Raw genomic sequence first — 12,518 nt, forward strand, 5'->3', positions numbered from 1 at the left:
TTTTTTTTTTTTTTTTTTTTTTGCGGTACGCGGGCCTCTCATTGTTGTGGCCTCTCCCGTTGCGGAGCACAGGCTCCGGACGCGCAGGCCCAGCGGCCATGGCTCACGGACCCAGCCGCTCTGCAGCATGTGGGATCTTCCCGGACCGGGGCACGAACCTGTGTCCCCTGCATCGGCAGGCGGACTCTCAACCACTGCGCCACCAGGGAAGCCCTCAGCAATGTTTTTGAATTTTCAGTGCACAGGTCTGACACATCTTAAATTTATTGCTATTTGATGTGTCCTTAATGCTATCGTAAGTAGTATTTCCCAATTGTTTGCTGTTAGAATTTGTTTTATATTGATCTTGAGCTGTGACCTTGCTAAATTTGCTTACTTTCCTAATTTAAAAAAATAGATTCTTTTCAGGATTTATGTAAACAATCATAATTGCCTGTGAATAAATGTACTTTTCCCCTTCTTTTATTTTTCTTGCCTTACTGCCATGACTGGAACCTCCAGGACCATGCTGAATAGGAGGGATGAAAGTGAACATCCTTGCCTTGTTTCCAATCTTGGAGGAAAGCAATTAGACTTTCACTATTAAGGATGTTTTCTGCTGTAGGTTTCTTGTAGATGCCCTTTATCAGTTTGAGGAAGTTCCCTTCTATTCTTAGTTTGCCAAGGTATTTTATCATGAATGTTTTCTCAGTTTTTTTCCTGCATCTATTGAGATGATCATTATGGCTTTTGTCCTTTATTTTTATTTTTTTTGTTGTTGTCCTTTATTTTGCTAATATGTTGAATTATATAGATTGGTTTTCAAATGTTAGATTAACCTTGTATTCCTGGAACAAACACCACTTGGTCATGCTCTATTATCCTTTTAAAATATTACTGGATTCAATTTGCTAATATTTTGTTCAGGAATTTTGTATCTGTGTTCATGAAGAGAACTGATCTCTACTTTTATTTTCTTGTAAGATCACTGTCAGATTTTAGAACAGGGTCATGGTGGTCTCCTGAACTGAGTTGGAAAGTGTCCTCCCCTCCTCTATTCTTCTGAAAGTTTCTATGGAATTTTAGTATTCCATCCTTAAGAGTTTGTTAGGATTCACTAATGAAATCAACTGGGCCTAGGATTTTCTTTGTGAGAAGGTTTTTCACTAAAGTCAACTTCTTAATAGATATAGGAATATTCAGATTTTCAACTACTTCTTGCATTGGTTTCATAAAGTTGTTTTTTAAGAAATTTATACATTTCATCTAAGCTGTCAAGTATATTGCCATAAAGTTTTTCACGCTATCCTTTTGATGGCTGTAAGATTTCATCCTCTGTCTCATTCGTGGTATTGGTAACTTGTGTTTGCTTTTTTTTTTTTTTCTTGATCAGTCTTGCTAGAGCGTACCTATTATTTTTAAGAACCAATTTTTGGCTTTGTTGACTCTGTTTTCCATTTCATTGATATTTGGTCTTATCTTTATTATTTCCTCCTTTCCTTGTTTTGGATTAAATGTTTTTATTTTTCTGTATTCTTATAATGGAAATTCAGATTGTTGACTTTAAACCTTCTAGTAGAGGCATTTAAAGCCATAATTTTTCTTCTGAGCACTGCTTTAGCCGCATCCCATAAATTTTGAGATATTGTGTTTTCACTGTCATTCAGCTGAAAATATTTTATAATTTCCCTTGTGATTTTTTTTTTAGACCCATGGGTTTTTTGCAAGATAATTTTAATATGGAGACTTTTGTGTAATTATTGCTGTTGATTTTTTAACAATTAATTAGAGGTTTTTAAAAAATATAATTTATTTATTTATTTAGGCTGCGCCTGGTCTTAGTTGCAGCATGCAGGATCTTTACTTGCAGCATGCACATTCCTTAGATGCGGCATGCAGACTTCTTAGATGCGGCATGTGAACTCTTAGTTGCGGCACGCATGCGGGATCTAGTTCCCCAACCAGGGATCGAACCCGGGCCCTCTGCTTTGGGAGCGCAGTCTTACCCAGTGGACCACCAGGGAAGTCCCTGAGTTCTAATTTAATTTTGGCATGGTCTGAGAACATTTCCTGTGATTTAAATCTTTTCCAACTTGTGGTCCAGCACACGGTCTAGCTTGATGAACACCCCACGTGCACCTGAAAAGAACGGATATTCTGCTGTTGTTGGGCGTAGTGTTCTGTAATGTCAGGTCACATTGGTTGATAGTGTCGCATCTTCTATAGCCTTGCTAATTTTTTTGTTTGCTTGTTCCATCAGTTCCTGAGAGCAGTGTGTTACATCTCCAACGAGAGTGGATCTGTCTGTTTTCTCCTCCAGTTGTATCATGTTTGCATCACATATCTTGAATCTCTATTACTAAATGCGTATACACATAGGATCATTATGTGTCATCTTGATGTACTGACCGTCTCATCCTCGTGCACACCCGTTTGTTTCTTGTAAATATCCCTTCAGTTGAAGTCTGTCTTGCCTATTAACAGCTCTACCAGCCTTATGCTTATCATTTGCAGGGTACACGTTTTTCATCCTTTTTCTCTTATTCCATTTGCATTTTTATATTTAAAGTGCAGCTCTTGCAGTCGACATGCAGTTGGCCTCTCCCCTGTGTTGGTCTCTTCTCTTATTCTAAGGATGCTTGTCTTTGGGTTCAGGACCATCTCATCATGAGATCTTAAACTTGGTTATATCTGCAAAGATCCTTTTGCCAAATAAGGTCACAATCACAGGTTCCAGGGGCTAGGACATGGACATATCTTTCTTTTTTTTTCTTTTATTTTATAAATTTATTTATTTTTGGCTGTGTTGGGTCTTCGTTGCTGCACACGGGCTTTTCTCCAGTTGCGGTGATTTTGTTGCGGTGTGCGGGCTTCTCATTGCGGTGGCTTCTCTTGTTGCGGAGCACAGTCTCTAGGCGCGCGGGCTTCGGTCGTTGTGGCACACAGGCTCAGCAGTTGTGGCTCGCGGGCTCTAGAGCGCAGGGTCGGTAGTTGTGGCGCACGGGCTTAGTTGCTCCGTAGCATGTGGGACCTTCCCGGACCAGGGCTCGAACCCGTGTCCCCTGCATTGGCAGGCGGATTCTTAACCACTGCGCCACCAGGGAAGTCCCTGCAAGAAATATGATACAAACATTTGCAGGCAGCAGCAACAGCAGGGCAACTTTGCCAGGTTTTCCAACTGTGCCCTCCCTAGTCATGTGGATAAAACACCTCTTCATCTTCCTAAGGAATCCCCTAGAAATGGATCAAAGTCATGCACTTGTAATTCAGATGTTACAATCACATCCAATACCAAGGTTGTCATTTGAGAGCAACCAGTGCATTTGCATCTTCCGAGAACAAATCATAAAAACGTTCCCCGTGACCAGGGAGTGGGTTGAGCTTTTGATTGTCATCGTGGCGCCGTGCCAGCCCCCAAACCAAGCTGTCTTGTCTGTTGTCTGAAATACGGCTGGAGAGCTGAAATTATATTAAAGTAAACGAGCTTCTAGTGCAAGATAAACACTTTTTTTGGTACCAGTTTAATTCCGGTTTCTAAAGCTGAGGTAGGGAAGGCATCATTGTCTGTTTAATAAATTCTGGCTCATTTTGGGCCTTCCCACGACAAATCATTCATCGTGGAATCTCTCCAAAGCACAGAGGAAACATGGAAGGCATAAAAGTGCCCTTTTCATTTCCAAACTCCACTGGCAAGATTCTTTTTACATAAATACAGAACCACACGCTTGCACCAGCCCATCTATTCCCCTTTTAACCCCCTTGTTCACCTCTTTTTCCTCTTTTATATAAAGGATCATTTCCTAAAAGCCTCTGATTTTTCTGTACTCATTTCAGTTGCAATCACTGTCAAATAAGATCTTGGAAATTATCACCAAGAATAAAGGCAATGAAGAGTCTGCATTAAAGTAACCTGACAGGTGCTTAGAATCAATATGAACAAATCCAAAATGATCCTGTATTAATTTTTTCCGGGGTTAATATTTTTCTTATTGAAGTATAGTTGATTTACAATGTTGTGTTAGTTACTGTTGTAGAGCAGCAAAGTGATTCAGTTATACACACATACACACTTTTTAAAAATATTCTTTTCCGTACGGTCTATCATAGGGTACTGAATACACTTCCCTGTGCTCTACCGTAGGACCCTGTACATCCATTCTATATGTAATAGTTGGTAACTGCTAATCCCAAACTCCCACTCCATCCCTCCCTCAACCCTCTGCCCCTTGGCAGCCACAAGTCTGTTCTCTGCATCCGTGAGTCTGTTTCTGTTTCGTAGATAGATTCATTTGTGTCGTATTTTAGATTCCATGTATAAATGATATCATATGGTATTTGTCTTTCTCTTTCTGACTTACTTCACTTAGTATAATAATCTCTAGTTGCATCCACGTGGCTGCAAATGGCATTATTTCATTCTTTTATGGCTGAGTGATATTCCATTGTGTGTGTACGTGTGTATATATATACACACGCCACATCGTCTTTATTCATTCATCTGTCGATGGACGTTTAGGCTGTTTCCATGTCTTGGCTATTGTGAATAGTGCTGCTGTGAACATTGGGGCGCCTGTGTCTTTCTGAATTAGAGTTTTGTCTGGATATATGCCCAGGAGCGGGATTGCTGGGTCATACGGTGCGTCTAGTGTTAGTTTCGTAAGGAACCTCCATACTGTTCTCCATAGTGGCTACACAAACTTACATTCCCACCAACAGTGTGGGGGTGGGGGTGGGGGGCTCCCTTTCCTCCACACCCTCTCCAGCATTTGTCATCTGTCGACTTTTGAACGTTGGCCATTGTGACTGGCGTGAGGTGCTACCTCGTTGTTTGGATGTGCATCTCTAATAATTAGTGATGTTGAGCAGTCCTGTATTATTAAAGCGCCACCACCAGTTAACGTTGGATAAAGTAAGGAAACCGCACAGCAGTGTTTTAGTAAAAAAGAGAATCTATTACCAACGAGGTAAAAATACCTGGTTACATGTGGGTTGGAATTCACAATAATTTACGTGGATTTCTGCCAGGCTTTTACTCGAATTTTTCATGTGTTTACAGAGGCAGAATTCCACCTTCTGCCAGTTGCTGCTGGCCTAGTCTTCCTTCTAGAAGTCAGTCAGGGGAACACACCCTCCCCTGGAGGACAGACTCGGGGTGGCGGGGGAGGGGAGGGGAGGGGCGGATTAGGCCCTCCGCACCACAGTCTCAGAACATTCCAAAATGTCAGTCAGTGATCAGACCCTCCAGAATGCTTGGGTTCTGCAGGCACAGCCGGAGGCGTAGCCAAAGCTCTCACCTGGGAGGCACTGCAGATGTCTCTGAAGCCTGGCTGTGTGCTGGGGGCCTGACAGAGACCCTCACGGACCTCTCAGGGTGAGCGAGGTCCAGCGTGATGTCTATCCAAGCCCCCAGAGCCCAGGGGGAGGGTCCGGCAGCCAGCCAGCCCCCTGCGGCAGAGCGCATCGTGGGCCCATAGGGGACAGGCCTCGGGCCTCCACGCAGTGCAGCCGTGCCAAAACCTCCCTTGCTCACAATTGGGGGACGATAGCTCAAGGGTAATGGTAAAAATGTACAAAAGGGCCCTTCTGCAAATATTTCTAGCTAGTAAGATAAGAGCATAGCTAGTATTATCCTCAGTTAAATAATAAGGCGCCGTCTACATATACACACACGCTGTGCGCCCAGGACGCAGACGCAGCGGGAACGGACACGAGCGTCTGCTAAGGGTTTGTTTGTGCTATTTTAGATGGAACGCCGACCTTTGGTTGAAAAAGTCTCTAGGTTTTTTCATTATAAAAAACGTTGCATTAATTAAAAGGAAAAAACCCAGCGCTTGCGTCAGCTGGCCCAGCCCTGTCCCGACAGCCTCAACCCAGTGTTGTCCCCCTCCCTGGGCAGGCGCTGGTCACCTGCTCTGTCGGGGGACAGCAAGGGCAGGTGCAAACCTGTTCAACCACAACGTGGTCATTTAAAACACCCCCCTTCTCGTGAGCTTTGCTGCGAACAAGAGGTCAGTGTCTGGCTGTGGGGCTCCGGTGAATCTGGCGCTTAGTATTTGGCGAGTGAGTGAAGTGGAGGAAAAGCAAGACCCAAGGTCTGCAGGTCCCGGGTGCTCCGGCTCAACTGCTCCCGGATGGCCTGGTGCTGGCCCAGGTCGTGGATTCTGGAGCCGTCCAGACAGCACCGGGTGACTTCTCAGCAGAGGCTGCCTGACAGGCACCCCAGCCCGAAACGGTCCAGTTTAATCAGCTAAGTCCAGGAGAGAAAGTGCGATACTATCAGTCTCGTAACTGAGGCCAGAGCCACACAGGCCCCCGCAGCGGAGCCCGCCCAGTGCCCCCGCCCCAGGCTCAGACCCGCCTTCTCTGGGGAGGCGCCAGGAGCTGGCAGAAGGCGCGTCCCGTGCTCACAGGGCACACGCGCCCTTGGTTACTCGACCTTCCAGATGGCGATCTTGCCCTCGTCGCGGCCGGACCCGCTCAGCACGTATCTGTCCTCCGCGGAGCACAGGGTCTTCACCGTGTCCGTGTGGGCCACCAGCTCCTTCTCCACCGTCTTCCTCTCGGCGTCGATCACGTAGATTTTCCCCTTGGATCTCCCCTGCGACAGCCCTGTGCCGCCCACCCAGATCTGCTGAGGAGAAACGGGCACCACACAAGCAGCCCACTCAGAGGTGTGCGGTGCTCTCTCGGGCACCCCCAGACCCACGTCCTTCCCGGCCAGGCCTTGATCAGCAGCCCCGGGGCCGCCTTACCTGCTTCTTCACCTGGATCATGCAGTTGATCTTGGAGCAGTCCTGCAGGTGGATCCTCTGCGGGGGCTGGGTGAGGTCCTGCAGGCTCCAAACGTAGATGTCCTCGTACCCGGCACAGGCCGCCCAGAGCTGCTCCTGCTAAAGTGGAACAGTCACGACGTGGGCAGTGGCAGCCCAGTGGCACGGGGGCACTGGCCCAACCTGACGCACGGGGTTACCTCGGGCATGAGCTGGAAACCCAGGAAGGAGGTGCTTATCTCTTTAAAGTTCTCGCCAATCTTCAGTTCTTGATGAAGAAATCCAGCCGTGGTCACGACCATGATACTGTTACCGGTACCTGCGGGGCAGAAGAGCCAGCATGAGGGGCAGGCAGAGCGAGCTCGGAGCACAGGGGTGAAAGCGCCGGGAGAGCTGCAGTGTGACCTGCGGTGTGACCGGTGGGGCCACGGCTCCTGCACCACATCTGACCATGGTGTCGGCATCTCTAACTGTAGCTGCCCCGTGGCGCCTTCGCATTTTCTCGCAGGGACACTCAGACCATTAGCCCCATTTTTACCGACGAGGAAACGGCTGGAGTCCAGCACCCTCTTCTGAGGCTTTCGGAACCCTTCCTGCCACGGTTACTTGGCATTTCCTATCAATCACTTGAGGCCACAGCATCTCCCACCCCCCGGCGGTGAGGACTAGAGCTCTAGGCGATGGTGCCCCGCCATGGGACACGTCTCTCTCTGTCTCTTTCTGTTACTCACTCCAGCAAACCAAGAGTTTGCACATCACGAGAGCTACAGGTCATCAAAATTAGTACCGCAGGTAGGAGGTCAGATCAAGGGTGCAGGGGAGACGGAGTCAGGTTCGAGGGAAGGTGAAGAGCTGCAGGGCTGTCCTCTCTTGGCTTTTACTGCCTGCGTCCTCCACCTCCCGCCCTGTGCTGAGGCCACCAGGACAGGAGGACACAGCCCTGCCCTCAGGCAGTGCCATCTGGCTCCAGAGGGAGGGGGCACGAGTCCCCAAGGTGGGCTCCGGCTTCCTGTCATGGTGGGTGGACTCCAGGTCCACAGAGAAATGACCCCTCTGTCCTTGGCTGCCCTCAGGACTCGGAAGCTCAGCTGGGTTCTCAGTCACAGGTGGCGAGAGCCCGCCCATACCTCTCTTTCCTGCCTGAGACCTAATAAGCAAACCCCAGCATCCCTCCTTTTATCCCGAGATGCCATTATCCACTTGGACTAATTAACAGGCCCCTAGGATGCTGCTGCCTGTCAGCAAGACCTGGGTGGCAGGAAGTCCTGCCAAGAGGTGCTAGTGCCCCCGGGGGCATGCCAACCAGCACGCTCGCCGCCCGCCAAACTGCACAGGGCGGAGTTCACAGCGACCCTGCTTGTGCGAGCACGTAGGGGCCCTGCTGCACGCGGAGCGGGGGACGGGGGCAACAGATGTGGGTGAGACCCATCACTGTCCTCGAGGTGGGCCGGGTACCCAAAGGGAAGGTGCCCCTGCCGTGGGTGGTGGAAGGGAGGAGGACCTGGGGAGAGCTCTGTCCACGAGATCCAGGGAAGCGGTCCTCTGGGGTAACTGTCACCAACCCTCACACTCACGGACGCTCCAAGGCCCGCTTTCTGCCTCTCACATCTCCCAGCCGTCAACGTGCTCTCCTGTGGGAGGGATGGTATTTCCATCTCACTTTTCAGATGAAGGAACAGAGACTCCAAGAGTGCAGGGGACCAGCCCAAAGTGACCAGTCATCGGTGGCAGCGCCTGGATTTGAACTTGAATGCACACGGAGGCTGCAGCCTGAACCACAGGTGTGCCAGCAACATCACAGAGCAGACCTCCGGCCACAGGGAGCAGGGACGGGGTCCGCTCCCTCCCAGAAACGTCAGGCCCGGGAGAGGGGCAGTGCTGCAGTAAAGGCAGCTTCCATCCAGACACAGGGAAGGCATGCAGGGTCTGAAATACTGGGACAGAAGTAGAAAGGGAAGCCGGGGACCCTCAGGCTCACCTCGCCAAGGGCCTGGGGAGGAGTCAGAGGCGTCACCTGTCCCCCACCACACACACTCTCAGGCCACACCTCAGTGCCCACGGGCCACAGCTGATAAGTGACCAAGGCTTTAGCTGTTATCCTTGTTTAGATAAAGACTTGGAACAACACTTCACAGCAGACACTCGCTTTTACCCGAAGAAGCCCTGCTTTCCTCGTGTCCTTTTCTCATTGTTGTTAAATAGGAAAACTACTTACTGTATTCGTTAAGTTGAAAAATAAGAGGGATTCCATCCTGAAAACAAGGTTATCCATATCCTCATTCTAATCTGTCATGTCTCTCACTATATTTAACAGGCAACTTTTGGTCCAAAATGCATCCATGGATGGACACACGCACATCTGACAGTCACCGGAGGTCAACCAAAGCTGAGGGATGTGGTCTTTGAAAGAAAAGAAAGACACTCAGTGAGCTGCACAGTTACGTGGGTTTCCTCTGAGGGGACTTCCCGGCTCTTTGTGGGGCACTGAGGGATAAAAATTCTAGCAGTACGTAGCAGGCCATCTTGGGTTGAGGGTATAGTTTGGGGCTGCCGCTGCCAGTGTGGCTGGAAATAGAGGGGGGATATCGCCCAAATGAGGGATCCCCAAAATGCATGTATAAATTCTCCTCAAATCCTTGGCTGACTCCCAAACTGTGTATGAACAGCAGAACTGGAACATTCAAGACCTGAAGAGAGATTTCACAGGGATACAGAGATAAGAGTTCAAAGTTCTAGCTCATCCCTGTAGGAAAGGCTTGGTATATACCTTGGGCATTCCTCGAAACCCTAAAAGGGCCATGCTGCAAGAACAAAGACCACATACCAGGACTAAGGTCAAAACTGAAATATACTCACCCTAGAAAAGCCTAAGACCAAGCCTCCCCACAGGATCAAGATGATCTGCCAGTAACTTAATGACCTTCTAGAACAAGACTTAAGGATACAGTCCAGAGTCTCCTCAGCATGTCGTTAACAATATCCAGGATGCAGTGAAAATCACAACACATGTGAAGCTTGAAGATGCGACTAAAAACCAACAGGAAACACAGTAGACAGAAGCAGACCCACAGATGATCCAGTATCCAGCAGACAAGGACTTTAGACCAACAATTACAAATATGTTTTAAAACTGAGAGAAAGATATGGAGAGGATGAGTGAAGAATATAGGATTTAGGAGAGAAAATCAAAGTTCTTTATAAAATAAATGGAAGTTCTAGAACTAAAATGAAAGTTTGCTGGATAGGTTTAACTGCAGACAGGACACAGAAGAAGAGAGGTTCAGGTCTTAGCCAGACTAAAGCACACAAGAAAAAGAAGGAAAAAATTATAGCAGTGCCTGAGGCCTGTGGGACATTATCAGATGGTCTAACTAATAATATAATTATATATAGTTATAGTATATATTACTAATATATAATTAGAATCCCAGAAGACACGGAGAGAGAGAATGGGCAAGAGAAATAATGGAAGAGGCAATGGTTAAGTTTTCCCCAAATTCAAGAGAGTAAACTGCAAGCAAGATAAACACAAAGCCCTTCACACCCAAGCACACTGTAGTCCAGCTCATGCGAACCAGAGACGGAATCTTCAAGGCGGCTACAGAAACCACACCATATTCAGCAGAACGGCTGAGTGGCGGCGGGCCTCCCGTCAGGGACGGGCCGAGCTGCGAGACGACGGGGTGACATTTCTAGCGTGCCGGGGAAATCTGTGTACAACAGACTCGTATCAGAAGAACTACCACAGGAAATTCTTAAGGCTAAGGGGCAGTGATGCAAGATGGAAACCTGGATTTTAAGAAGGAGTGAAGCTCAACCCGAAATGGTAAATATATGGGCAAAAATAATTTTTTTCTTAATTTCTTTGAAAGACCATTGAGCACTTAGGCAAAATTTCTTTAAATAGGTTTATCACAATCATAGAAATAAAATACTGCATTTAACAACAATAGGAAAGGGGGAGAAAGAGGTAAATGGAATTAATTTTACTGCTGTGCTCTGTGCCCATTATACATGAAGTGGTGTGTGTAACAGTTATTTAAAGTAGAGTGAGAAGATAAGGTTGCACGTTGAAATCCTTAAAGCAACCACTAAAAAGTGGAACAAAAAACACAGAGTTAGGGACTTCCTGGGCAGTCCAGTGGTTAAAACTCCACACTTCCACTGCCGGGGGCGTGGGTTCGATCCCTGGCTGGGGAAGTAAGATCCCACATGCTGTGTGGCACGGCCCCCTCCCCCCCCCAAAAAAAAACCGAACATAGAGCTAAAAAGACAATAAAGAAGATTAACTTGAATTTAAGAGCAGTCTAAAAGGAGGCAGGAAAGGAGGAACAAAAGAAAAAAGTACAGATGTGAAAAATGGAAAAGAAAATAAGGGTACATTCAACCATATGGTCAATCGCCTTGAACGTGAGCAGACTGATTGGCGCAGGGTATGGACAGACATTCTCTGAAGAAGACACACAGGTGGCAAGCAGTCCACGAAAGGATGCTCCACGCCATAAGCCATCGGGGAAACGCAACCAGACCCGCAACGAGATGCCACTTCACGCCCACGGGGATGATTACGATAAAAAAAAAACAGATAATAACAAGTCCTGCTGAGGACGGGGAGGAACTGGAAGCCTCACATCCGCTGCCGGGGATATAAAACGGTGTGGAAAAGAGTGACAGGAGAGCCGATAACCAAGCTGTAGCATTCACACAATAAAAAGAATGAGCTACTGCTATTCAAACACTGAGGATGAATCCTAAAAACATCATGTTGCCGGAACTGAGCCAGATGAAAAGAACACATGCTGTAGAGCCCATTTATAGAAAGTTCAGGAACAAGCACAACAAACCCATAACAGAATTCAGGAGTTGTTTCCCTCGAGTGGGGGCCACCTGGAAAGGGGCACAGAGGGACCAGCAGCGGTGATGGAAATGTTCTGTGTCTTGACCGTGGGGTGGTTATGTGGTGTATACTTTCGTCAAGACACAACAAACTGAACAGTATGGTACCGGCACAAAAACAGAAATGTAGATCAATGGAACAGGATAGAGACGCCAGAGATAAACCCACGCACCTATGGTCACCTAATCTGTGACAGGGGAGGCAAGAATATACAATGGAGGAAAGCCAGTCGCTTCAATGAGTGGTGCTGGGAAAACTGGACAGCTACAGGTAAATCAATGAAATTAGAACATTTTCTAACACCATACACAAAAATTGAACTCAAAATGGATTAAGGACCTAAATGTAAGGCCAGACACTTTCTATAAAACTTTCTGAGGAAAACATAGGCAGAACACTCTTTGACATAAACCACAGCAAGATCCTTTTTGACCCACATCCTAGAGAAATGGAAATAAAACCAAAAATAAACAAATGGGATCTAATGAAACTTACAAGCTTTAGCACAGCAAAGGAAACCATAAACAAAAAAGCCAACCCTCAGAACGGGAGAGAATATTTGCACACGAAGCAACCGACAAGGGATTAATTTCCGAAATATACAAACAGCTCATGCAGCTCAATATCAAAAAAATAACCCAATCAAAAAGTGGGCAGAAGATCTAGACATTCCTCCAAAGAAGACACACAGATGGCCAAAAAAACCATGAAAGACCCTCAGCATCACTTATTATTAGAGAAATGCAAATCAAAACTACAATGAAGTATCACCTCACACCACTAAGAATGGACATCATCAAAAAATCTACAGGGACTTCCCTGGTGGCACAGTGGTTAAGAATCTGCCTGCCAATGCAGGGGACACGGGTTCA

General features: G+C 47.1%; 1 protein-coding gene across 7 annotated transcripts in view; it reads right to left on the bottom strand.

Annotated features, from left to right (window-relative positions):
- Positions 1–4,723: 4,723 nt before the first annotated feature.
- Positions 4,724–12,518, bottom strand: part of DENND3 (DENN domain containing 3) — a 57,609-nt gene continuing 49,814 nt past the window's right edge. For 2 of the 7 annotated variants that reach the window (XM_029222580.1, XM_029222576.1), the window contains exons 21-23: positions 6,950–7,068; positions 6,732–6,869; positions 4,725–6,610 (exon numbers count right to left, since the gene is read on the bottom strand). In XM_029222580.1, coding sequence (XP_029078413.1) covers positions 6,407–6,610; positions 6,732–6,869; positions 6,950–7,068 — 461 coding nt within the window. In that variant the 3' untranslated portion in view covers positions 4,725–6,406. Of the gene's footprint in view, positions 6,611–6,731; positions 6,870–6,949; positions 9,150–12,518 lie in introns of those variants that run through there. The other 5 variants (XM_029222579.1, XM_029222578.1, XM_029222577.1 and 2 more) reach the window with 5 other exon arrangements.

This window comes from Monodon monoceros, unplaced genomic scaffold, assembly GCF_005190385.1.
Source record: "Monodon monoceros isolate NGI ecotype Baffin Bay Population unplaced genomic scaffold, NGI_Narwhal_1 Super_Scaffold_14, whole genome shotgun sequence".
Taxonomy (NCBI): Eukaryota; Metazoa; Chordata; class Mammalia; order Artiodactyla; family Monodontidae; genus Monodon; species Monodon monoceros.